The sequence below is a fragment of the Trachypithecus francoisi genome, unplaced genomic scaffold (assembly GCF_009764315.1).
Source record: "Trachypithecus francoisi isolate TF-2019V2 unplaced genomic scaffold, Tfra_2.0 Lachesis_group0, whole genome shotgun sequence".
Taxonomy (NCBI): Eukaryota; Metazoa; Chordata; class Mammalia; order Primates; family Cercopithecidae; genus Trachypithecus; species Trachypithecus francoisi.
In genome coordinates this window covers 116,676,323-116,704,322 of record NW_022681453.1, presented here as the reverse complement: position 1 = coordinate 116,704,322, position 28,000 = coordinate 116,676,323, and the positions used below count along the sequence as shown (strand labels likewise).

The window sequence follows — 28,000 nt, the reverse complement described above, 5'->3', positions numbered from 1 at the left end:
TCCATCCTCTGGTCAAATTCCAGGCTGCCAGGATATTGCAGATGAATTCAGAGCACAGGAGATTGATGGACAGGCCCTTCTCTTGCTAAAAGAAGACCATCTCATGAGTGCAATGAATATCAAGCTAGGCCCAGCCCTGAAGATCTGTGCACGCATCAACTCTCTGAAGGAATCTTAACAGGAACATGAAGCCTTGATAAAACAGCAGTTTTACTCTTCTCACACAAACTTGTAAGGTAAAGGCCTAACTTGGTCTAGAATATGACACTTACTGTAGTGGATAGCCAAGCACATTGGGATCTCCACATCAAATACTGACATTTCTTCTACAGGTATAATAATTCATCATACATTTTCATAATTAACAAACATTGGTAAAATTAATTTTACAGGTTACATGAAACATTGAAAGACTTGTTATAGAGGGCCATGATATTTTTCAAAGAAATGTGTTATACTAGATAATTTTTTTAAAGGTGATGTTTATCATTAATATAAAGAATCCTTTTAAAAGTAATTTAATGATTTACATTTATCCTCTTTTGATTCGATTTTCTTATACATTTTTTTCTACCCTATTAGTTTTCTAAAGGTTGTCATGAGAGGTATGTTATGGAATAATTTAGTAGTCCAGTGACAGAATCATATGAAATCAGTGTACATTTTAAAAAATATGTCTTTTAGACATATGCTTTACCTATAAAAAAGGAATTGTGTTCTGGTATGAACAATACTGATCTGGAAGTGAGAAGACTTAGTTTCTATTCCAAACTTGACCAAGAATTTGGTTTGATTGAGAAAGTTTTCCTCTCAGTTTTCGTACATTTATTTAGAGCAGTGGTTCTCAGTGGAGGTCAGTTTTGATTGCCAGGGGACATTTGGCAATGCTGAGACATTTTGGTTGTCACAGCTTGGGGGTGGGTTTAGGGGAGGGTTGCTACTGGTATCTAGTAGGTAGAAGCCAGAGATGTTTCTAAATATCTTATAATGCACAGGACAGCACCCCTCCACTATCAAGAATTATCGGTTCAAAAATGTCAGTACTGCCAAGGTTGAGAAACTCTGATATAGAAGGAGTGATAAATACTGTTTTCACCCAAAGGAATACTTTTAAAAGATGGAGCATACTAAATATATATGATGAAAGTATTATTCACATAACATTCATATTCTGCTGAATAATTTTTTCTAGTTTAATCATACTAGAAAAAGAAAAAAAGATCTACAAATTGTCCTATAAAATAAGGACTAACATGGAAATAATTTAACTCTCAGAAAGTACTAATTCATTCTGATTATCTTTCATACCTCTGTGCTCCTCTGCAATGATGAAGGCATAATAGATTATACCTATGAACTAGTGCATAGCCTTTTCTGGCAAGAAAATAGTTTGTAGCAGATATGTGGTTGCTCTTTGGATTTTTTTCTAATGTTGAACATGCTGGGACTAGCTAGAATGTACATTCCTACTTCCTTTACCAAATGTTTGCATGCTTCCTGCAAAGCACTTACCAAGTGATTTCTCTTAAATCACCAGATATAATTTTGTATGTACATGTTTGAGGAAAAAAATTTAAAGCAAAACCTTTTACTGAACAGTGTTCTATAGAATTATGACACTAAAACAAAATTGTTTGTGGAAGCCCTGAAAGCTTTATAGTCCTGGACATCAAAAATTTTATTTGAGATGATGAATGTTTTGTTTTACTCTTATATTACCACGATTGAGATATTTTAGTAATTGAAGGAACATACACAGATATTTGGCAGAAGTCGAGTAAGGAGGGGAGAATAAAGAGTCCGTGAGTTTCAGTCATTTTCACTGCTCTTTTCAAAAAGATTGTGTTGAGCTAGTAGAAGACTAAAGATGTCACTGAAGACATCACAGATATTATATTTATCTTTTGGCTTTGTGTACATTAGAGAATGTTGATTATTTTTATACAAAAATACAGCGGGTAATTTTTTTAATCTTTAGATGCCTCTTGTTTGAATGTATGCTTTGTGGAATTCTTTGTGTAGTAATGTTTTGAAAAAAGATGTTTACTGATAGTTACATGTAGGATTAGAATATGTAATGTAATATAAGGCTCATGTTCCAGACCTACGATAGCTTGTAGTCTATGTTACATATTTCTTTATATCACATTTTTAATCATTGGATTAAAGTTTCAAGGAAAGCTAGGTACTCTATAATCGGTTTTCATTTATTAGCAGTTAATCATCATGACAGAATTGTCATATGCTTGACTTTTCCCCTCTTTTTGGAATTTCAGAACAAAATACAGGCTAAGCATTAGTAAGAGATGGCTCACAGTATGAGGGAGGGAGGTGCAATGGAAAATCTTGCCTGGAATTAAAACTTCTCATAGATTATCCACAGTTAATACAAAATTTATTATTTGGGGATAGACTCCTCCAGCAATAATGATTACCTCCCATAACTATATTACTATGGCCTTTAAGGTATCAATTTTGAACTGTGTTGTAGGCTCTCCTTTTATTTATTTGCTTTCCTACTAGCAGCCATTCTGTACTTATTGAAAGCCCCTGTTCCTACTGCTGTCTTAAAAGTATTCAGGAGGGGCTTACAGGAGGGTTTTCTATTGGAGAATACCTTATAATCTTAAATCTAGCCCAGATCTCTGTTGTCCCCACTCAAAACATACCCAGAAGATGCACTTGCTTTTTTCAAATGAGTTTTTATTTAAAAATGGCTTGTTTGCTATCACATTGGTACAGCTGTTTCTTCCAAAACTGTTTCTTAATTTCAAAGCTTCAACTATGTATAATGGATATATAGACAACACTGAGCATCCACCTCTCTCTTGAGCTTTTAAGCACAGTTTCAGTATGATATAGGTGGGGAGAGTATAATTGTTTTCATATCCTTTCATACTACTACTAAGAGTTTTAGGATTTTGACTGGGGAGAGGTAATGACAAACAGGGAACATGAAGGTTCTTCCTACTTTTGCTACCTAAGTTTGCATTTTCTGACTTCCTTAAAGTATTGCACTCTTTGTCCCATTGGGATAAAAAAACCGTTAAGTTTGAAATTTTGCTTTAAGCCTTGTGTTCCTAGGGAAGTTAAACAACTAAGAGAGCTGATTTGTGAAAATTATTTTTTATATGACATTAATATTCATCAAGCCTTGTGTAGGCATGTGTAAGACACAGCTATGCAGCTTTGAATATATAGTATGAGATAGAGTGTTCCAAATCCTGTCATTTTTTAAGTAGCATATTATTGCCCTGATGGTACTGTTCCTTTGCTGTTGAATGCTCTAAACAGAACTTTTTTAAAAGGTGTGGTTTAAGAGCAGTCACGCAGGAGCAGACAAGGTGGAATGGGAGGAAAGAAATGGTAATGCAAAAGCTTGAGCATGGGAAGAGTCAGAGGAGGAGGCCATCATCCTTGTTAGCTTAGCCTGCTTTAACACTGAGCACATTTCTGCACTTTTGAAGTGAATATTCATGTTTTACTTAGAAGAAATAATTTCCTTTCATTAGGGATCCCAGCTGATTTTTGTTTCCTGGTGTATCAAAATACTTAGAACTATGAAACAAGTATTATTGTGATCATGCCTTTGAATAATTTTTGACATAACTTATCTTCATATATCAAGTATAAAATTATAACGAGACATCTATTTACAAATACAAGTCTTAGATTGAATTGAAATGTGTTATAGTGCCCTGTCTCCCACTGACTTGTTCAGTTAAATGTCTTAAAGTACATTATGTACATCTTCCGGCTTTTGGTTCCACAATGGCACAAGTATGGTAGGGAGGCAATATAGTCTTAGGCTATATGCCTATATTAAATGTGTATAAACGATTTTTGAAAGAATACACTATTATAGATGTATGTGAGTGATGCTGACCTGACAGCCATATCCAGTAGATGAAACTGACTGGACACACTGTTAAAATGTTTTAAAGATATATTTTCAACCAGAACAGCCTAGTTTGTGGTTTAAAGATTCTCACCTTGATGAATTGCAGGAACACATGCAGCCTACTGGCATTGAGCATTAGCTAATGGCATGAAAGGGCCTCATCTCACTACCTCTCTTAAGGCCTCTAGCTCAAAGAAAACTGCATGAAAACTTACTTCTTAGATCTTTGTCTCAAAATCTTTAGCGAGGATTTTGTATTGGGGCTAACTTGAGGAAGGGAGGCAGCTGGGGCAGGACTTTCTGATACCTGACAGTCATGTTCCAGAGTAACCTTTGGGCAGTGGAAACTGGCCCATCTATGCAAAATGATTGCTCAATCTGTTTCTTGTGTACCACATATGTAACTAGCTGGGCCCTAAGGAAGGTTTTCTAGGGGGAAGGATAGGGAAGTAGAGGAGGAGACAAGTAGGAGGAACAAAGCATTCCAGACCCAAGAGGATAGAAGTTATGTAGGATAGATATGGCCTTCATCCATAGTTCAAAATAATACATTTTAATTGTTAGATGCCAGTGATAAATAGGCTATAGTTTTTATATGTCAAGATTTACCTGTAATCAGACTCATTCTTTCACTCTCTATACCCACTGTCTCCATGCTTAGGAGCATGGATATTAATAGTTCCAATGATATATAAGTTAGTGATTTTTGATTTCCGAAAATTTGACAACCTTTTATTATAGTTGGAGAATATTTGTCAAAAATTCAAAGGTTGTTTTAATTGAGTTGCCAGAATTACAGAGTGTTTCCATTTTCAGGTACCACAGTTGAATCACCTCTGTAGATTGTTATAAAGAGGCATTTTAAGATAGTATTTTATTTGTTAGGTTGTATCTCAGTCTACGAATTGGGAAAAGAAAAGCTATAGGTTTCTCTTTCCTAGTCTGGATTTTGGTAAACACAAGCCTACCTCTGCTTCTTTGGTTCACAGCAGTGTGGATCATGAAATGAACTGTTTACCCACATTCATCAATATTGGTATTTTATAAATCTACTTAGAGCATTTAATTTCATCTCAAAGATTGTGATCCAGTTTAGATAAGCACAAATACAGTATTAGGAAAAGTAAATATGCAATCTTACTAAAATTTCAACTTGTTAAGCTGTATATCTTAAAAAAAAAATTATTTGGGGCTGGGCATGGTGGCTCACACCTGTAATCCCAGCACGTTGGGAGACTGAGGCGGGTAGATCACCTGAGGTCAGGAGTTCGAGACCAGCCTGACCAATATGGTGAAACCCCATCTCTACTAAAAACACAAAAATTAGCTGGGTATGGTGGCGTGCACCTGTAATCCCAGCTACTTGGGAGGCTGAGACAGGAGAATTGCTTGAACCTAGGTGACAGAGGTTGCAGTGAGCTGAGATCGTACCCCCACATTCCAGCCTGGGTGACAGAGCAAGACACCGTCTCAAAAAGCAAAACAAAACAAAAAATTCTTTGGGAAGATAGGTCCTCTTTTGTTAGACGTTCATAAAATGTATCCTTATATAGTTTTGTTCACAGTAGTTTTATAAGCTTTCTTCAAATAAAAAAAGTTTAAAATTAGATTACCTTCTTTGGAAAAATAATTTCCTAAATTTTTAAGAATTTTCCAAGTTTTACATATTAGTTTTTAGAACCTAATCCATTTTCAAATTGTACTATGAGAACGCTTTTAAAAAAAAAAAAAAAGTTGTAAAGCATTAATACAAATATAATCATTACCATCACATTCCAGAGAATATGGCTTTTTCTAAACTTTCAATTTAGAAAACATACATTAAGGGGGAATCTCTGCCCTCCTTTTCAGCTCTGAAGACCAGCTTTTCTATTCAGACACATGCACACACCCCTTCCAAGTGTCATGTTTATGGGAACATTTGGGAAATGTTTTCCAGATGTTTTATTTTTTCCCTTTTATAGTTTGTTGACATTTAATTTTATTTAAAGATGGCAATTTTAATCTGAAATGTTAGAGAAGAGGTACAACATAATGAGGTTCTAGTTTCTACTTTTGAAAAATATTTTTTTTCTACTGCTTTTTACAAGTATTGGTCCTCTCAGTGATACTGGTGGTGTTCAGTATGAATCCATAGAAAGAAAACAAAACGTGTTGTTTAAAAGAAGCAGAGTAATGAATTTCAATTTGGAGAAAACCAATATAATTTTAAAACACTGTTATACTACATAGCAAGGTTTTAATTAAATATAAGAGTAAGGTAGTAAGTTCTTTTAGAGCACCTGTTTAAATTTACTCCAGGAATCATCTTAAGGATTGATAGTCACCATCATTTATTGACCTAAAAGTTACATTTCATGGAATGTTATCAGTGTTAAATCCAAGCTTTGTGGAGCTTTAAATGATGATGGTGAAAAAGTCGGTGTTCGTGAGAGTGGTGGGGTGTTTAGTCATCAGTGAAGTTAAACATCAACCTGTTTTAGAAAGAATTTTTTAGTCTTGCTTCAAGTAAACCAGAAGTGTCTAGTATTTAAATCTTTATTTAGAATGCTTCCCTTAAAAGTATGTTTTTGTTTTGGGTAACATTAAATAATCAGTAAATAATCTATTTCAGTAGTAAATAATAGATGAATTAAGATGATGATGAGTTAGGATTAACACACTGGTCTGGAGACTGGGGTTTTATGTCAGTGGGTTAGCTGTGTGTGACATGTTGGGCAATTACTCAGCTTTTTTAACAGCTTCCAGATATGCAATATTGTTCCTGTACTACTCAGAAGTTGATTTTGGTTTAATTCATCTTTGAGGTACCTCCCAGCTCTAAAACTATGATTCTAGGCCATGTAATGGGGTTGCTCCTACTTCATTCTCTTTCCCTTTTTAAGGGTTTGGTTTAGCATCCATTTCTTGGGTCACCTACAGTCTTTGTTCTCCTAAGGATTAAAATAGAAAATTCATACGTAACAAGCAAATGAGGACATTTTCCTAAATGCTCCTTATTGGTTAACCACTGAATATATGAACACATATGAATATTGTCATTCATGTACTTATATTTAGCAAAACATTTGAACAGTTATATGTGCAGTGTGTGGTGATCATGACATGAGGAACTAGTAATAAGTAAAATCTTCCCCCCAAAATTCATTGTGGCTTAAATAAATATGAACATAATCATTACTACTTAATAAGCTGACTGAGAGGGAATCTTAATAAACTTGGAACTGGGAGGGAGTATTTTTATGCATTGGGTAAAGGGTTAGGCTAGATGACATCTAAGGGGTCTGAGTGAATCATATAATTTTTATAACACATTTCACATACTAAACATCAGTTGGCCCTATACCTGATTAAGTTACAAAATTTAGGAGACTTAACATTAAGGACTTACAGGTTGAGACAGCCCATATTTCACGGCATTATTTTAACACTTGAATCTGTTCCAGAGTTGTTGCTATACACGGCATGTGGCAGAACAAAAAAAAGCTGGTGTTTGATATAAGAGCTTTTTACCTAGTATTGACAGTGTAGCAACTTTTTTTTTTTTTTTTTTTGAGACGGGGTCGCTCTGTCGCCCAGGCTGGAGTGCAGTGGTGTGATCTCAGCTCACTGCAACCTCGCCCGGGTTCAAGCGATTATCTTGCCTCTGCCTTCCGAGTAGCTGGGATTACAGGTGCCCGGCATGACACCCGGCTTATTTTTGTATTTTTAGTAGAGATGGGGTTTCACCATGTTGGCCAGGCTGGTCTCGAACTCCTGACCTCAAGTGATCCACCCACCTTGGCCTCCCTAAGTGCTGGGATTACAGGCATGAGCCACCACGCTTGACAGTGTAGCAACTTTCTAAAACTGAAAAATCTCAAAGGAGATCACTGGAACAGACTTGTTCATTTATATTTTGTTTTTAAATTAAGAAAGATGACACAAAATAAATGTTACTGTATTTTAAGCTATTACAAATATCCACCTTTTAAAGATACGTAAGAAGCAGAAATATTCTGGAAAGCAGATAATACAAAGGGCATCCTTTAAAATGCAGAACAGGTAAACATGAAACAGTTCCATGCTTGAATTGGTAAGTATTTGGGGGGTAAACATTGAATGGGAGATTTATTGGGTTAAGGTCCCTTCCTTGTCACTCTGGGATGCTGTGAATCACATTGTACTTCCTGTTGACACAGCTTTACATATCAACATCAGTTGATACTAACATTCTCCATAAAGATATAGAATGAAAATATCTATTAAAAATAGTTTATCATTCTTGTGGCTTTTTGTTTGTTTTGAGACAGAGTCTCGCTCTGTCACCCAGGCTGGAGTGCAGTGGTGCGATCTCAGCTCAATGCAACCTCCACCTCCCAGGTTCAAGCAATTCTCCCACTTTGGCCTCCCAAGTAGCTGGGATTACAGGCATGCGCCACTACGCTTGGCTAGTTTTTTGTATTTTTAGTAGAGACGGGGTTTCACCATGTTAGCCAGGCTGGACTCAAACTCCTGACCTCAAGTGATCCGCCCGTCTCAACCTCCCAAAGTGCTGGGATTATAGGCATGAGCCACTGCGCCTAGCCTGTTGCAGCTTTTTAAAGCAGGAAATATCCAAATAAAATGTTGGATTAGAATCTTTCAGACTAATTGAAAACGGGAAGACTATCATCTAAGTAGCCAGATAATCTGGGTTCAAAAAATTATTCCATGGTACTAGTTTAAAAAATACTGTTTTAATTTTTAAAGTATAACTAATTTTTCAAATATTTTATGCTGTTAAAATATGTACTACATAAATCCTTTTTGTATATGTATTCTTAAATTTCAAAAAGTCAACTGAATGTGCAAAGATGATATAATTTTGGATGCATACATTTAAACTAGATTCCCAGTCCTCTCCTTCAAAAACTTGGTCTTTGTTTTTCCTATAGGGGAAAAAGTCAAAATAAGTTCCAAAAATTATCCTCAAAGTAGTATTATGCTTGTAGTAAATGAAGGTTGGATAGATGGATACTGACAATGGTGGCAGGCATTTCAAGCCTTTTATTAAATTAGTACTTTTTGTCTTCTTCCTTATTAACATTTTGTTGTTAATTTTAGCAAAGACCAATTGTTGTGATAAACTGGTGTTTTTTGGATGTTTAAGCACATGTTAACCAATTTTGTAATTCCTCCTTTTGGTTCCTCCCATTGTTCTAAAATAGGACTTTCGTATTATTAAAAACTCAAAAGATGATCCACCCAGGATGAACAAAGATCACCAAGGGGAAAGAAAACATTTTTTATCTTTACAGAAAACAAATGTTAAGATTATATATAGATGTATTCTTTACATTGGATATTGTATTAGAGTCCTCCTTACAAGAAATGAAATAGTTTTTAGCACTCTTAGCATTAGAGTTCCTAGATTGGTGTTGATAGCTACAGTTTTAAAATGTATAACCTGAAAATGAAGGTTAATTTTGCATTGTAAGAGCACATTTGATCTATGTAAAAAGTGTCCCATTTGGTGTATTTTTTTAAAAAAGAGAAAGCACTTTCATATTAAGTAGCATGTGTATGAATTTAGATTTTCATATTGGTTGTGTCTGTATTCAGTGAAGTAAATTGAGCATTTAAATGTTTGTTGATGGCAACATTAACTATTAAATTAAAGCACCTTATACTCTGCTGCTTAACTTGCTTGTAATTGCACCTTTGTTACCTGCACATTTTCATATAGAATATTGTTGTAACATTGCTTCGTGTGGGTCTGGATGGAAGATTAGTGGGCCTACAGGATCATTTATTTATATTGTTTATATTATAATAATATATTGTAGACCAGTTGTAAGTTCATTTCTTTACAAATAAAAGCCTCTTCCATTTGGCTGGTCTATTGAATAATTTTTTTTCTTTAAGCTTGTGAGACATGGGGAATCCTGTGTTAAACAAAAAGCTTAGTGAGGTTTGAAATGGTTTTAAAATCTCCTGATTTAAAATCTGCAAAGAGTGTAAGTCTTTACTGATTAATTTCAATATATTTAAACATATTTCAGTCCCATATTTGACCAACTAGAAGGCAATATATTTAGAGGAAAAAGTAACACAGAGTAGGAAAGAGGGCCGGATTTTAATGTTTTAAACTGTTTAAACACACCCTGATGTTCTCTTGAACATAGGATTATTTGTCCTAAACTTTCGATATAGTTGGTTCTCTATATGCATTTGGTTTTTATAGAATAATGTGATTTTTATTCCTACTTTCTCTTTTTTTTTTTTTTTTTTAACATTGTAGCATCTATTATAGGGGTTATTTCTGTTCCCTACCATGTCTTCTGTTAACAGACCTGATCTAGAGAGGTGGACATATGATTGAAGTCAGGTTGAACAGTCATTCCCTGGGACTGTATATTTGAAGTTAGGAGATGTTTTAAGTTGGAATTATGAAAGCCCTGAGCTGCTGGCAGCCAGAATACCCACTTTGTTGGACACAAAGTGGAAACCAACAACTCAAGAGAGATTCGCCTAGTAGTTTACCGAGTTGTCTTTCCAGTATCCAGCTTGTTCTTAGAATGGCTCAGGTTGAGTTTGTATTACCTGCTACTCAAAGAATTCCTGACTGACTGTCCAGGAGCATTTCCCAGCTTGTCTTTATAGATGGTTAATTAATTAGCTAATTACAGAGACTTCTGTGCTCAAGTAAATGGGTTTCTTCTTCATTATAGCACTGTAAAGCCTTAAGATGTTCATGGGCATTGTACATTTTCAAGTGAAAAATAATTAAGAAACAAACAACATTCTTCACATTTGACTCTGAAACAAACCATTCTTTTTGAGAACAGTCGTCAGTGGCACCAATGAAAGGCAGTGTAATATAGTGGTAAAGAGCAAGAACTCTGGACCAGAATTCTGGGTTTGCATCCCAGCTTCCCCAGTGTCTAGTTGTATCATAGTGAGTTTCTTACTTTCATTGTTTAAATTTCCTCATCTGTAAGAAGGGGATAATAGTTCCTGTCAGAGTTGCTGTGAGGATTAAATCAGTTGCTGCATGTAAAACACTTAAGATGGTACCTGGCACACAGGACACATTTCTTAAATCTCTTTGCCATTATTAGTGTTCCATAGCACTTGTTTTAGGACATTTTTTCAAATAATGGAAAGTAATCCATTTGTGGATCATGAACTCAATTTAGTGGATCAAAACCAGCATTTAAAAAATGACACTAAAAAACATTTGCATGATATGTAAGGGTAAGTATTGTTATGACATGTAAACATAATACATACATGTCTATGGGTCATGATGTTAAAAAATACATCTTACTATAAATACAAAAAAAAAATCTAAAGCCACCAATTCAGGAAAAGCTAGGTTTAGATTTATGCAATATAGTATTTATAAATGGGTGACAAAAATACCTATGTAGCTTAATTCCTAAAGTAATATAAGATTATTCTGCCACTCATATTGTTTTACTCCAACGAAGCTACTCTGCCCATCCACTGGGGGAGGTTTGGCAATGTCTGGAGACATTTTTTATTGTTTCTACTGGGCATGGAGGTGCTACCAGTCAGCGGGCAGAGAGCAGGGATGCTGCTAAACTGCCCCCCAACAGAAAACCAACCCCAAATGTCAAGAGTGCTGAGGATGAAAAACTCTACTTTTACGTGTGATACATTGCTAATGTCATTATGATGTGACATGCAAGTATGTGACATACAAGTTGTTATAATATGAAAACGAATCTACTGAATCATGGAAAGGGACCTTTCCATGATAGTCATTACTTCCAGTTCCATAAGGTGAGCAACCAAAACTCTCTTCTTCCAGGAATATTTGCATTAAGAACAGAGATATACTTTTTAAAATTAGCTACATTTAAAATAAGCTGATCTCCCTCTTACACTGAACTTTATACCGAATCATTTTAAGAACAATTTTTATTTTCTTGCTTTCATTTGAACATTTAATAAAAATGTTTTGGTTGATATCTTAAAGTTGTCAGTGAAATCTCAGATTTACATAACAGTTTGCATCCAGTAGTTTTTTTGGGTAACACAAACATCAGTATGGCCAAATGTTAACTCATTTCACTTTCTGTGTTAATAACAAAATAATATTTGTAATATACTGTCCCTGAACAACTATAAAAATTTCTTGGAATTATTTTGTTTTTAAAATAAAACACTATTTAATAAGTAGTATCATAGCCCCAAAAGACACATTGTGAACAGTATCAAAATTAAGGGGCAAAAGCTTTAGTTCAGTTTATTTTTTAATATGTCCTGAGTTCTTTCTGTTTGTAAAATTATGATCTTACTATAGTTGTAACTTTTAATATTAACAAATCATTATTGATATAGGCTTTTCAATTTGCTCAAGATTAGGAATTGTAAGTGGAATGAAGCAGCACTTCCAGTTGACAAATGGATCCAAAGGTAATCCAATGTCTCTTAAATTAAGCTTGTGACAATTAAACCAATACACTGTAGCAATGAGAAAACTATTGACAAAGTACAACCAGGGAACATTCATCTCAATATATGCTGGAACCTGAACTTTAAGTAAAAGAATGATTACCTGAAGTAGTACAAATGGTAACCAGGTACTGAGAAAACAGACAATGAGCTTGGATAAGAATATTTTTTTCGATCTCACAGTATAACTGGAGTGGGATGAAAAAGGAAAATACAAGATAGTTTCATTCATATAGGAAGCTATCCTGACAGCCTGTACCAAAGTAGTAACTTCTTCCCAAGAGGTTATGAAAGCTACAAATAAAATCATCACCATGAAAAATGACAGCCAGTAACTCTGAATGCTGACATAGAAAGGACAGTGATGAGAATAAGCATTCTGTGCCTTCAGGCTTTGGTAGATGGCTGGGTCTCCCAAAACATAAGCAAGGACTGAAATCCAAATTAAAATTACTGTAAAGAAATAAAATAATTTTTGACACTTAAATGAAAGCTTGGTGGTTTTAGAGAAATTGAGGCAATAATCTATACAAGCTATCAGGAAAACTGGATAATGCACAAAGCCATAAGTAAAGGAAATAATTTGAGTAAATAGGCAGATGTGGTATTTAGTAAACCTAATGCTTAAAAGTACAAAATCCCTGAAATACAATATAATGGAAATGTTTACCAAAAGTAAAAGATCAATGAATGCTAGTGAAATGCAAAAATATTCCATAAAATTTTGACAGGTGTTTTTTCTTCTCATTCCTAGTGTAAGGATATTTAATAATATTTTCCCAAGTATGACCAAGAACAGCAGACAGTTAACATCTAGGGGCTGGCTGGTTTGACGTAACTGGTACTGAAAAGAGCAGTTCTCTGAAGAGAGGGCAGTCATATTTTTACTTAAATTTCAAGAAGACCTGCTGAAATACGCATGATAAAACACTGCTTCCTTTATTTTCCGTCCCTGCAAAAAAAAGTGAAAAGAAAACCTTAATGTTACCTATTTTGAAACTTTACAAAGCAAGCACCACTATTCTTAAAAGCCTAATGCAGTCATTTCCCCAAATAAATATATGAATAAGAATTATATGTCATATAATACAGAACATAAAAATTAATGTATATACTTTGGTCATTTTTTTGAGACCCAGATGGTCCAGAACGCAGAGATTTTTAAACGAAAATGTTAAATATAAATTACTAACTTCTATATGTAAGTACAGGTTTTAATAACTTAGAGAAATGGTGTTATCTACCAGGGCCAAAACTCATGCCTAAAATAGAAGCTTGATAGCAATATGCAAAACAACTACATAGAGCTTTTAATCCCACCTCACTCTGACTCCATACTGCATGACCCCAGTCCCTTTTGTCAGTGAAGTTTAGAAGCTATGCTTATGGGGCCCCTTAACAGTTTTCAAAGCTTTTTAGTTGCAGGATCCTTCAGATTGAATCTTTTCCTGAATCTCTGAGAACAGATGGTTTCAGCTAAAAATAATGGAAACATAGGTAAAGAAAAGAAAGAGAAGTGTTTATCTTCTGGATATGATCTTTCAGTTATGGCATGTGGAGAGACAAGATAATACAGGGAAGGAATAGGGACTGAGTATAGATACATGAGAACATCAGGAAGTGGTAGGTAAAGGCAAAGGAACAGGAGTTGAGGCTTCAGTAATACATGCATTTGGAAGCAGGAAAAAGATGATGAAAGAAGTCAGAAGAAGAAATCAGGAAAGGATTGGAAGGAAAGAAAGGAGATCCAAGAAACACATCCTTAAAAAAAAAAAAATCAGAGTTGACCCAAACTTACTTCTACAATACTATTCAATCACAAATGTCAACAACTGGAGATGGGTTCAAAACCACACAGGTTGGCTGGGTGTGGTGGCTCTTGCCTGAAATCCCAGCATTTTGGGAGGCCAAGACAGGAAGATGGCTTGAGCCCAGGAGTTGGAGACCAACCTGAGCAACATACGGAGCTCCCTCTACCAAAATATATATATATAACCTGGGCATGGTGATGCACACCTGTGGTTCCAGCCACTGGAGAAGCTGAGGTGAGAAGATCACTTGAGCCTGGGAGGTCACGGCTGCAGTGAGCTGCGATTGTGCCACTGCACTCCAAGCCTGGGTGACAGAGCAAGACCCTGTCTCAAAGAAAGAAACAAAATAGGTTGAATATCCCTTATCAGAAATGCTTAGGACCAAAAGTGTTTTGAATTTTGAATGCGTCGCTAATCCAGAAACCCACACTTCCATTTGAGCATCAGGTCAGTGCTCAGAAAGTTTTGGATTTTAGAGCATTTCAGATTTCAGATTTTGGATTAGGGAGGTTTACCCAGGGATATGGTCATCTTATGATATGCAGCCATTAAAAATGTTTCTCAGGATAGGAGGAAGACTTGGTTTTCATAGTTTTCACTCTACCTTCATTTGTTAAATTTTAAGCCTTGTGAATTTGGTACATGTTAAAAAAATGTCATGATAAATTTCCACAGTATGTTTAGTTAAGTGAAATGCAGGTTACAAAATTATGTAGCAACATGTCATGTAAGAAATTATACATGCATAGAAAAAGGCTAAAAAGGTACATATCAAGTTATCAATACAGTAGTGTTATACTTTGTTTCCCAAACTTTAAGGAAAAAAATGGAGTACTGAGTCTGCAAACTGGAAAAGTTAAATTTGCCTAAAAATAGGTCACTGATGATTAAATAATTTTGTCCGAAGGTAAAGAAATCAGTGTGACAATAGTGAAAACATGGAATCAATCCAAATGCCCATCAGTGACAGATTGAATAAGGAAAATGTGGTACATATATACCATGGAATACTATGCAGCATAAGAAAGGAGATCATGTCTTTCACAGGAACATGGATGGTGCTGGAGGCCATCATCCTTAGCAAACTAACGCAGGAACAGAAAACCAAATACCACATGTTTTCACTTACAAGTGGGAGCTAAATGATGAGAACTGATGGACACAAAGAAGGGAACAACAGACACTGGGGTCTACTTCAGGGTGGAGAATGGGAGGAGGGAGAGGAGCAGAAAAAAATAACTATTAGGTACTAGACTTAGTACCTGGGTGACAAAATAATCTGTGCAAAAAACCGCCATGATGTGAGTTTACCTATAAAACAAACCTGCACCTGTACCCCTGAACCTAAAATAAAAATTAAAAAATCGCTGTGAGAGAGTTTTGATGACAGTTTTGTCGACAGATTGAACCATTACTCTCATGGCCATAAATCGGTCATAAGATAACTTATTAAGGTATACAAATAATGAATCTACTTATAGAAATGTGTGTATGTGTAAAGGCAATTATAAAACAAAATCTATTTTCATAACTATAAAAGACCCAATCAAACAAGTACTTCCCACACTCGTTTTTTTCCCCTGTATTTAAACATAGTACAGTTTAATTTGATCCTATCCAAAAAAGTTGCATTCCAGATTTAATATACAAGGGCAGAGAAACGTAGCTGCCGTCTTGACAAATGCCATTGGTCTTGTAAGTGGTGTTGCTTGGATAAAGAAGCCAAGATGAGTAAGACCGTAGGAAGTCCCCCTTGTGCCAAAAACAGAAACAAAAAAGGCTTAGTTTTAAACAACCAATGTTGGTTTAAAATGAGGGTGAGGAAATCGTGTGGATTCATATTTATAAAGACCCATTTTTCAGAAATGTAACTTTAGGATAAAAGAATAGAATCATCTGTCTCACATAATTTTAACTTTTATAACTCCTAAAGTAAGGAAAGCCAAGTCAGGCTGGGGGCTGTGGCTCATGCCTGTAATCCTAGCACTTTTGGGAGGCCAAAGTGGGTAGATCACTTGAGCTCAGAGGTTCAAGACCAGCCTGGGCAACATGGTGAAACCTAGTCTCTACAAAAAATAACAAAAATTAGTTGGGTATGATGGTGGGACCTATAGTTCCAGCTACTTGGGAGGCAGAGGCGGGAGGATCACCTAAGCCCAGGAAGTCGAGGCTGTGGTGAGCCAAGATCATGCTACTACATTCCAGCCTGGGTGCCAGATTGAGACTGTTGCAAAAAGAAAAGAAAAGCTAGGTAGGCAACATCCAAGGGATGTTTTCCAAGTTCCTGTTTCATCACTGACTCTGACCTGTGGAGGCACCTGGAAGATGACAAAAGCAGGGAGGAGGAGAACCTGGAGGAGGACCCTTGTGTCTCCTAGGGGATAAGGAAGGTCCACCGAGGAGGAAGAGAATCAGTTACAGCCACCAAGGCAGGAACCAAGAACCTCTTCAGAAGATGACTGGAATAAAGAAGACAAGTTCGACATGGAATATGTAAGAGAATCATAAAGCTAGAAGAAAAATAAGAGCAGGGAAGACAGGCAACTTGAGGCAATAAAAAGCGAAAGGAAGAAACTGGAAAACAAAATTTTGGCCAATTTACAATAGTTCCTGAATACCACGATCATGGAAACCAATCAGAGCTTTCTTAGATGAGACCAATTTTATATACTCTACCCTAGTTATCCCATAAACCAATATAAGTGTTCAAAATTCCAATATTTTGTTTTTAAAACAACTCCCTGGAAAAGTCAGAAATCCTTTGATAAGCTACCTAATTTTCCCTAGAAAAATGTTCACAGTAAATATAGGGACTCAGAGATTTACAAGATCTGGTCCTTTTCCTGCATGATTCTTTAAACTACTTGTGAATCAACTCATATGCAATGCGAAAAGTTAATGCGAAAGTCCTTTTCAAGGTATCTTGCTTTGCGATCTGGCCCAGTTTGGAGGTATTAGCAGGGCCTCAGGGAAACAAACCATGATTTCGTATCACTGACCCAATCTCTGTTTTTCCCTTTGTAACCCAATTAATTGTTAACAACTTGCATACTTACTCTCCAGTGGGTCTTCCTTGACTGATGATCTTCCTATTTAATTTCGCTTTTACTGCCTTCAATTATGTTATTTTTGGTTCCTTGCATTTCATTTTGATATACCAAAATGCTATGTGAGTAAGCTCTGTGTGAAAGATAGAAAAGAAAACGAAACATTAAGAGCTATCTTAATAGCAAGAGTCCAGTTAAACTGGTTCCAGATCACTGCTTAGAAAAATTGTAGCTTTTTGTGGGACTGAAGCCAGTAACTAACTGCTTACATTCTTAGTTTCTTTCTTGCAAAAGGAAGAAAGGGGATACTTGGATTGAAAGCACATCAAAAATGAAGAGATTGATGCATATACCACATTTACTTAAAGGAATCTTACTTTATAGTTTTCAGCCACAAGATAAAGCAGCTGTCCTCAAAGTGTTTGGTTGCAGGACCCTTTGACCCTTGTTGCATGTTAACATCAATAACATTTTTAAAATGTTATTTAAATAATATGGTAAAAAAAATACTATATTTTACCAAACAATAATTTAGTGAGCACAGTGGCATTATTTCACATTTCACAACTTGCTTTAGTGTCTGGTTTAATAGCAGACAGCTGAATTCTCATCTACGCCGGGTCTGTCGCGCAGACCCTGGCCAAGCAACAGATGAAAGGAGTACTCAGACACAGATATGCAGTGTTACAGCAGCTAGGGGGCTGCCCAGCACTAGTGGCCGAAGAAGAGAGCAGCCTCAAACAGCTGGAGCTGCTTGCTTTTATTCAGTACAGACATAATGCCGAAAGCCTGGAGCAAACATAATCTGTAGGTAATTCACATTATTATTCCCCCTTCCAGGGAGCAGTCATGCGTGTGGATGAGCAAAGGTCGGTTTCTGGACAACACAAGTGAACAAGCCTATTTAAGATAAATCCCCCTACACGTCCTTGTACCAAGCCTATTTAAGATAAATCCCCCTACACGTCCTTGTACCTACTCCTTGCCCTCTGCCTCAAGGTCAGAAAACAGCTGCCTTCAGCTTATTCTCCCCCAAAGCTATGCAGAGCCTTCCAACCTTCCAGAAGGTCTGCTCCTTTCCCTACAGTTTCTCCCACCACTCTGACCAATCTACATCTCTCCCTTTTGTTTTTTTGCATCAGATTGTGTTGAAGAGTACAGATGTGTGCAGCAACAGGTTTGACAAGCGCAGCAGTTACAGCTCGTGTTCTGTCTGGCTTTGCATAAAGGGGTTTGCGGCACATAATTCATCAAATTCTGCCCTCTAGAGAAGGTATTGACTGGCCTCTCAAATTGTTTTAGCTAGCACTGACCAGTCTCATGGGGTCATACAGAAGTTGTCTGCTACCGCCTCAGTTAATCCTTTCATAAATGGGCTAGTGGCTCCATTTTCTCTAATGCTTTTTCTTATCTCTTTATAAGTGTTGAAAGTAATGGGTTCATGTACCCGATTGCCTTGTTGATCTTGCATTACCAGGCAGACCAAGATCTCCCCTTCTAATGCTGCTTAAGACAGGGTCCCATAACTGTTGTGTATCCCTTGTCCTTTTTCCAATTTATTGGGGAAAGGGGCTCAGGGAAAATCTCTGTCTCCTCCATGGCACCTTTACCCAGTAACGGTGGGACTGAGTGAGGAGAAGGCGGCAGTAGGGTATATAACTTCTTCCTCCCTTCCCTTTTTAGGCTCTTCTGTGTAGAGTGGGGTCAAAGCAGCCCTAACTAAGATGTTAAAGATGTTACTGGGACCCCATTGCCCTTATGCATGATTGTCATTTAAGATTTCTTCCCACTTGCTCCCGGAGCTCTAGGTCTAATGTGCCTTCTGGGAACTATGGGTTATGGAAAACAAGTTTGCATTAGGTCCCTTAATTGGGCCTCTGAAACTGAGGCTCCACTACCTTTAAGCAGTTGTTTCAATACTTTTATATGCTGTTTCTGTTGAGCAAATAAGTGTTGTCCCATGATGAAACCCTAACTTGAAAATTCCCTCGAACTTGGAAATCCCAAGAGGGCTCCAATTCCAATTACTTGCTTACTGCACAGTCTCTTCACTTTCGTTTTTGAGGGTTCCGTCGCAATCCATTGCAGTGTTCCTCACAAAGGGCACCAGCTGCTGGGTCTGTCCCGCAGACCCTGGCCAAGCAACGGATGAAAGGAGTACTCAGACACAGATATGCAGTGTAACAGCCGCTAGTGGGCTGCCCGGCACTAATGGCCAAAAAAGAAAGCAGCCTCAAACAGCTGGAGCTGCTTGCTTTTATTCAGTATAGACATAATGCCGAAAGCCTGGAGCAAACACAATCTGTGGGTAATTAACATTATTGTTCCCTCTTTCAGGGGGATGCGGGAAGGGGAGGTTGCAGTGAGCTGAGACTGCATCACTACACTCTAGCCTGAGCAACAGAGTGAGACAGAGTTGTCTCAAAAAAAAATACTAATTTAAGAAAATAAAAAATAAAAAAGCAACATTCAAATAACAGCAACTGTATTGATTACTGATATCCATAGGATTGTGACTTGACTATCCATTTGGATAATGAAATTTTGTCCCTCCAAAAGGTAAATATAAACTTTGAAGAGTTTGTATTTGAAATGTGGTCTTTGCTTGACATGTATCCAAATTCAGTGGAAAAAAATAAAATGTCACTCAACTCTGATAATGTTGTGCATTCATTCATTTGCATAGTACAGTTATATTCAATAAGTAAGAAAATATGGAAATGTTTTTATTTTACTTATTTTTAAAAATAGGTGATATAATTTACATGATACAAAAATTGGGTGACAGATGTGTATTACAGTGAAAGTTACCTGTCCCACCCAATCCTCCAACACCCCTACTCTGCCCAGCGTTGTCTAGCCAGTTCCCCTCCCTAGATACAACCACTATAACCAGTTATTTGTATATATTTCCAGAGATATTCTAAAGCAAAGTTTTAAAAAGAAATATGAAATTTCCTTATTAAGACAACTAGTGAGAGATCCTTGATTTGTCCTTTCCTGTCTTATTTATACACTGATAAAATCTGATAAAAGAGGCACAAAGGTAGAACACAACCAAGAATTATCAGTGATCTGCCAGAAGCAGGAGTAATTCCCACCAACCCAAACATAAGGTTGGCGATAAGGAACGCCAGTGAGGCCAGGCAGAAGACAGCAAGCAGGGGTTATCTCAGGGTAGGGGACAGGTGATTTTTATTTTTCTCCTTCATTGTAGAATTAGTGCTCACCCACAGGCCTGCTTCGTCTCTGCTTCTGCCCATGGAGGATTTTTGTTCTTTGATCCCTACAGGCCAAAACATTTCATTGCAGATGAGTTGCCCTTCAGTGTTGTCTTCCCTGTCGTGGGCTGGGGAGCGGGGGAGGCAATGCATTCCAGATGGTACATTACAAGATGGTGGAGCCTCTGTCAACCTGGGTCCTTGAGTGATTGTGTGAAGCAAAGCCCCTGGCCATTCACAATGGGTGTATAGTATGAACAAGAAATATACCTTTATTGCATTAAGTCAATGGGATTTGGCCTATCCTGACTAATGCCATTCCTTATTATTCTCTATATCCTTTGAGATTTTTTTAACAGGATGTATTATTTATATTAGAAAAAAAAGCTACAGTAGAAAAAATACCTTTAAAAAGACACAATACGAATCTAAGGGTATCGGTAAAACTCAAAATTCAATTTTAATTTGTAATATATTTGTAAAAGTCATACTTTTGAGTTTTTTTCTTCTGATACTCTTTTTGTTTTGTTTTGTTTGAGTTGGAGTTTCGCTCTTGTTGGCCAGACCGGAGTGCAATAGCACAATCCCACCTCACTATAACCTCTGCCTCTTAGGCTCAAGTGATTCTCCTGCTTCAGCCTGTCAAGTACCAGGGATTTCAGGCATACACCACCATGCCTGGCTGATTTTTGTTATTAGTAGAGATGGGGTTTCCATCATGTTGGCCAGGCTGGTCTCGAACTCCTGACTTAAAGTGATCTGTCCACCTTGGCCTCCCAAAGTGCTGGGATTACGGGTGTGAGCCACTGTGCCCGGCCCTCTTCTGATTTTCTTATATTTGCCTGTTTTCAAAAAGAAGGGCTCAATTCAATAACCTAAACTTAAATTTTAAGTTTACTTAAAAAAGTGAACTAAACCCAAAGTAGGTTAAAGGGAAGATATAAAAAAAGAGCAGAAATCAATGAAATGAAAACAGAAAAAAAATAAGGCTGGGCATGGTGGCTCATGCCTGTAATCCCAGCATTTTGAGAGGCCGAGGCAGGAGGATCACTTGATCCCAGGAGTTTGAGACCAGCCTGGGCAACATGGCAAAACCTCGTCTCTATCAAAAAATATAAAACTTAGTTGGGTGTGGTGGTGGCCACCTGTGGTCCTAGCTACTTGCAAGGCTGAGGTGGGAGGACTGCTTGAGCCCAGGAGGTGGAGGTTGTGGTGGGCTGAGACTCTGCCACTGCACTCCAGCCTGGGGGACAGGGAAGACCCTGTCTCAAATAAATAAATAAATAAACAAATCAATCAAAACAGCGACAACAACCCCAAAACAACAGAAAGAAAATCAATGATACAAAACTGGTTCTTTAGGGGAAAAAAAGAACCAATAAAATTAATAAATCTCTAGCCAAATTAAGAAAGAAATTGCCAAAATAAGGAAAGTGAATACCTAAAAACATTAAAAGAATAAGGAACTATTTTGAACATCTTTATTCCAATAAATCTGTATGATGAAACAAACAAATTTCTGGAAAGATACTACTGAACCTCCATCCAAAAGATCCCTAAATATCTTGAACCCGGGAGGCGGAGGTTGCAATGAGCCATGATCATGCCACTGCACTCCAGCCTGAGTGACAGAGTAAGACCCCACCTCAAAAAAAAAAAAAAAAAAAGGGCTTGTAGCTTGTATACAAATATATGTAGGAGCTTTATTCACCAATGGCCCCAGAGTGGAAATATCCCAAATATTCATCCACAGGAAAATGGATAAACAAATTGTAGTGTATCTAGACAATGGAATACTTCTCAGCAATAAAAATTAATATATGCTCCACACAGGGAAAAGCCTAAAAAACATGCTATGTTAGGCCTTTCTTCTCTTGCTATAAGGAAATACCTGAGGCTGGGTAATTAATTTATAAAGAGGTATTTTTATTTGTGAGACAGAGTCTTGCTCTGTTGCCCAGGCTGGAGGGCAGTGGCACGATCTCAGCTCACTGCAACCTCTGCCTTCTGGGTTTGTGCGATTCTCCTACCTCAGCCTCCTGAGTAGCTGGGACCACAGGCACGCACCACCATACCCAGCTAATTGTTTTTGTATTTTTAGTAGAGACAGGGTTTTGCCATGTTGGCCAGGCTGGTCTTGAACTCCTGACCTCAAGTGATCCACCCACCTCAGCCTCCCAAAGTGCTGGGATTACAGACGTGAGTCACTGTGCCTGACCTATAAAGAGGTTGAATTGGCTCACAGTTCTGCAGGCTACACAGGAAGCATGGTGCTGGCATCTGCTTGGCTTCTGGTGAGGCCTCACGAAGTTTACAACCATAGCGGAAGGCAAAAGGGGAACAGGCATCTCACATGGCGAGAGTAGGAGCCAGAGAGAAGGGGGAGGCCCCACATGCTTTTAAATGAGCAGCTGTTGCGTGAACTCAGAGGGAGAGTTCGCTTACCACCAAGGGGCTGGCACCAAGCCGTTCATGAGGGATCTGCCCCCATGAGCCAGAAAAGTCCTAACAGGCCCCATCTCCAACATGGGAGAGCACATTTTAACATGAGACTTGGAGGGGACACATATCTAAACCATATCGCTGCCAAACAAAAAAAGCCTAGCAAAAAAGGGTATAGAGTGTGTGGTTCCAAGTATATGGGATTCAAAACAGAAAAATGAATCCCTATGGCCAGAGAGACCATCGGTAGAAATCTGAAGCCAGGGGCAAAGGTGAACCAGGCAATGTTCTGTAGAGATAAAATGTTCTATATTTGGATTGGAGTCCAAGTATATACATTTTTCAAAATTCAAACTATACACTAAAATGAGTGTTTTAACTTATTTTTAAAGAATATTCAACTCACAGAATTAGATATAAAAGTAAAAACCTGGAATTAATGTAAATCTCCAACAGCGGGAAATTGGCTACATAAATTATAACTTCCAACAAACAGTGCCTTCTTTAAACAAATGCTCCTTCTCATAACTCCACTAACATAACAGTAAATTAAATTTTACTGAATTCTAAAATGAGTAAGAAAACCTCATTGTGATACTGAGGAACACTAGAGAACCTAGTGTCTAGTTTTCAAACTGGTAAGTACTGGCCAAGAAGCCTGTCTCCTGCCGTTCCTGTACTAACTGTACCACCTGGTGACAGAATAGTCAGTGAGGGGATGTTTACATTTTTTGGAAGTACTATAGCTAATATGAGTGAATAAGGAATGATAAAATTTGGAAACTGCCCAGTTTGCCACCTCTGATGTACTAAATGGAGGCAGCCAAACATCATCAACAATACTAATACCCAAAGTTGGAAACTGAAGAGTACCCTGCTATCTACAAAGTGGGCTTGCCAAAAAATTAGAACCCGATCAAACCTGTAGATTCAACTACTGATGTTCAAGAAAGATGACAAAAGAACTTGTTTAATGACCCCACAGGATGCAGTAAAGAAAATCCACATGATGGTATGCTCTATAGGATTATAATTTGTTACTTCAATAAATTGTTTCAACAACAATCCAAAAAATTAAGAGACTTAGGATATATCAACTAAGTGCAAATGTAGAATTTATCTGAATTCAAGGCAACAAAGAATTATATATATAAGACAATGGGAAATTATGGTGTGATAGACTGAGTTCTATCCCCCCAAATTCATATGTTGAAACCCTTAATTCCCACTACCTCCGAATGTGACTATATTTGGAGATAGAACCTTTGAAGAGGTAATTTGGACGCACACACAAGATACTAGGGATGCTGGTGCACGGAGAAAAGGCTGTGGGAGGGCACGGGGAGAAGACAGCCATCTACAGGCTGCAAAAGGCCCCAGGAGAAACTGCCCCTGGGAACCTCAATCTCACACTCTAGCCCCCAGAGCTATCGTTTCAGTCACCCAGTCTGTGGTGGTTTGTTATGGCAGCCCTAACAAATTAATATGTGTGGTTATATTTAAATGTCACTATTGTTTTAAATAAATACTAAAATATTTACAGATGCAATAGGTTGTCTGGGATTTGCTTCAACATAATGCAGTGGGTGTGCTGGGGGCCGAGTGGATGAAAGTGTAGATGAGGCAGGATCGACCACTGGTTAATGGTTATTCTAACTATTTGTATGTATGTTTGAAAATTTTCGTAACTTTATTATTTATTTATTTATCTTATTTTATTATTTTATTTTTTTTTTGAGAGGGAGTCTCGCTCTACCGCCCAGGCTGGAGTGCAGTGGCCGGATCTCAGCTCACTGCAAGCTCCGCCTCCGGGGTTTACGCCATTCTCCTGCCTCAGCCTCCCGAGTAGCTGGGACTACAAGCGCCCGCCACCTCGCCCGGCTAGTTTTTTGTATTTTTTAGTAGAGATGGGGTTTCACCGTGTTAGCCAGGATGGTCTCGATCTCCTGACCTCGTGATCCACTCACCTCGGCCTCCCAAAGTGCTGGGATTACAGGCGTGAGCCACCGCGCCCGGCCTATGCTGAGTTTTTGACTGCATGCATGGGAAGCACAAAACGTTCAACTTGTATTTAAAAAAAAAAAGCACAAAAACAACTAGAATGTAAAAGTTTTGGTAATATAAAGCCATCTGGGCCGGGCGCGGTGGCTCAAGCCTGTAATCCCAGCACTTTGGGAGGCCGAGACGGGCGGATCACAAGGTCAGGAGATCGAGACCATCCTGGCTAATACGGTGAAACCCCGTCTCTACTAAAAAAATACAAAAATCTAGCCGGGCGAGGTGGCGGGCGCCTGTAGTCCCAGCTACTCGGGAGCCTGAGGCAGGAGAATGGCGTAAACCCGGGAGGCGGAGCTTGCAGTGAGCTGAGATCCGGCCACTGCACTCCAGCCTGGGCGACAGAGCGAGATTCCGTCTCAAAAAAAAAAAAAAGCCATCTGTTTCAGCCCACCTTGGAAACCTGTATCATTCATTCCTTCGTTCGTTCATTCATTCAGTCAGTCATCTACTTAATTTGAGCTGGAGTCTCGCTCTGCCTCCCAGGATGGTGTGCAGTGGCGTGATCTCAGTTCACTGCAGAGATCCACGGGGATCCACCGTGGAGGGGACCCGTGGTGTCGGTGATCTCCGTGAGGCTCCCGTGCTTTTCTACCACAAAGGCGCCACGGGAGAGCTGCCTCTGGTGTTCACACTCAGCCTTTGTCATCGATAAGGTCAGTCTTCACTCCTTCTTTCCTTCCTGCTTTCAATCAATTCATCTATTCTTTCCCTTTCTTCAAACTGCAGCTCCGCTTTGCTCTTTCTGGAGCTCCTTGAGACAAGGTAGAAATCCGTGAGTTTGCAATTTTTCCTTGAGTTTTTTTTTCAGGGGCCTGTTTGCCCTTGATGGGCTATTTCAAGGCTTGCTTGGCGACAGCTGCATTGGTGGAATCACAAGACGAGGCCGGAGGTTTTGGAAGTTCTGCTGCTTCACATTTTTGGTTTGGAAAAGGTGCGAGGGGTCCTCTCCTAGCGTCTTTGATCTTCTGTGCTTGGGCTTCGTGCTCCATGTTGCGTTTGTTTCCTGTGGATTCCAGCTAATGGCTTCCCCTGGCATTTGACTTCGTGACGTGTAACGGAGTTCTCCTGAAGGCTGGAACGCATTCCAGAGTATTTGTTACGCTCGCGTAGGAAAAGATGTTTGATTGCCACGACATACATTCTCCCCAACGTCGGTGCAGCACCTCCCTGGACCCCTCTGCTCCACTATCTGCAGGCCCGGGGCCGTCACTGTCACCCCGCTGCTGCCTCCGCCGCACGGGGCTTGGACATCTTCCTGCCTGGAGAGGGGGACCCCAGGGATGTGGGGGAGGGGGCGCTCACGGCGCAGAGCTGTTTGGAAGGCTGTGGTGGGAGCCGACGTCCCCCTCCTGCCGCTAGGCCCAGCAGGGCCCGACACACCCACCTCAGGATCATTTTCTTTTTAGTGACACATAAAATAATGATGTCTTAAAATGGATGGCAGGTTGATTGAATAAAATATCGTAAACTAAACCTCATAAAACAAAAAAATTGGAATTTATTTCTTTTTATTTATTCTAAAATCATAGAGACGATGTCTCCGTATGTTGCCCAGACTGGTCTCAAACTCCCCGCCTCAAGCGATGCTCCCACCTCCACCTCCCAAAGTGCTGGGATTCCAGGCAGGAGCCACTGCGCATGGCCTTGAAATTTAAAAATATGAAAATGGGCCGGGCGCGGTGGCTCAAGCCTGTAATCCCAGCACTTTGGGAGGCCAAGACGGGCGGATCACGAGGTCAGGAGATCGAGACCATCCTGGCTAATACGATGAAACCCTGTCTCTACTTAAAAATACAAAAAACTAGCCGGGCGACGAGGCGGGCGCCTGTAGTCCCAGCTACTCGGGAGGCTGAGGCAGGAGAATGGCGTAAACCCGGGAGGCGGAGCTTGCAGTGAGCTGAGATCCGGCCACTGCACTCCAGCCTGGGTGGCAGAGCAAGACTCCGTCTCAAAAAAAAAAAAAAAAAATATGAAAATGGACAGAGATAGTATATAACCATTTAAAACAATATCTTTGAGGACTATTTAATGGAGACTTGCCAATAATTATAATATGGAACAAGTAGAAGGAACATAAAAACCATGTAGAGTACAATTCAATTTTGTTTAAATATATGTAGATTAGATGGAAATATACCAAAGTGTTAATGATGGTTATCTTAGTGTGGTCTTACAAGACTTTATTTTATCTCTATATTTTCAAACTTTTCCTATGATGTATTTAGTACATAGTCCATATTAAAACTGTCCCATTAATTAAAAGCTGTCCCATAAATATTAATTTAATGAAATTAAATTAAATGGTATAGTATCTAATACACTGTCCATATTAAAACTGTCCCAATGTTGTTAAGAGTTTTTTTTTTTTATACAAAATCCAATCAAGGATCACATATTTGTCATGTCTTGTTAGTCTCTTAATTTTGGATAATGTGTTGTTGTTGTTGCTTATCTTTCATGATACTGACTTTTTTAAAATTTTTTTTTGAGACAGAGTCTCACTCTGTCAACCAGGCTGGAGTGCAGTGGCGCCATCTAGACTCACTGCAACCTCCACCTCCCAGGTTCAAGTGATTCTCCTACCTCAGCCTCCTGATAGCTGGGATTACAGGTGCCTGCCACCATGCCTGGCTAATTTTTGTATTATTAGTAGAGTTGGGGTTTCACTATGTTGTCAGGCTGGTCTCGAACTCCTGACCTCAAGCAATCCACCCCCCGCCGGGCCTCCCAAAGTGCTGGGATTACAAATGTGAGCCACCATTCCCAGCAATACTGACATTTTTTAAGAGTCCAGGTCAGTTATCTTGTAAAATATCACATAATCTCGATTTATCTAATTGTTTTCTCAATATTAAACATTTCTGGCAAGAAAACTATCTAAATGATACATCCCATTATGTCATATCTCATTACTGGTCATGTGAAGTTAGGTCACTTGATTAAGGAGGTGTTTGCCATATTTTTCTTTTTCTTATTAGTATTTTGAGACAGGGTCTCACTGTGTTGCTGAAGCTGGAGTGCAGTAGTACAGTCATAGCTCACCCTAACCTGGAACTCCTGGGCTCAAGTGATCTT

General features: G+C 38.4%; 2 protein-coding genes and 1 pseudogene across 15 annotated transcripts in view; 1 reads left to right on the top strand and 2 right to left on the bottom strand.

Moving 5' to 3' along the window:
* PHC3 (polyhomeotic homolog 3) overlaps positions 1 to 9,760 on the top strand; it is a 95,868-nt gene extending 86,108 nt beyond the window's left edge. For all 9 annotated transcript variants that reach the window (XM_033211683.1, XM_033211682.1, XM_033211681.1 and 6 more), the window contains one exon: positions 24 to 9,760. In XM_033211683.1, coding sequence (XP_033067574.1) covers positions 24 to 178 — 155 coding nt within the window. In that variant the 3' untranslated portion in view covers positions 179 to 9,760. The remainder of the gene's footprint in view (positions 1 to 23) is intronic.
* Positions 1 to 28,000, bottom strand: part of GPR160 (G protein-coupled receptor 160) — a 129,868-nt gene that overhangs the window by 77,180 nt on the left and 24,688 nt on the right. For 2 of the 6 annotated variants that reach the window (XM_033211686.1, XM_033211689.1), the window contains 2 exons: positions 17,214 to 17,337; positions 10,097 to 13,298 (listed from right to left, as the gene is read on the bottom strand). The exons of 1 other annotated variant lie outside the window; for it this stretch is intronic. In XM_033211686.1, coding sequence (XP_033067577.1) covers positions 12,210 to 13,226 — 1,017 coding nt within the window. In that variant the 5' untranslated portion in view covers positions 13,227 to 13,298; positions 17,214 to 17,337 and the 3' untranslated portion in view covers positions 10,097 to 12,209. Of the gene's footprint in view, positions 1 to 10,096; positions 13,299 to 14,144; positions 14,314 to 14,362; positions 14,425 to 17,213; positions 17,338 to 28,000 lie in introns of those variants that run through there. 3 more of the 6 variants (XM_033211688.1, XM_033211690.1, XM_033211687.1) reach the window with 3 other exon arrangements.
* Positions 25,308 to 26,544, bottom strand: LOC117083714 (annotated as a pseudogene).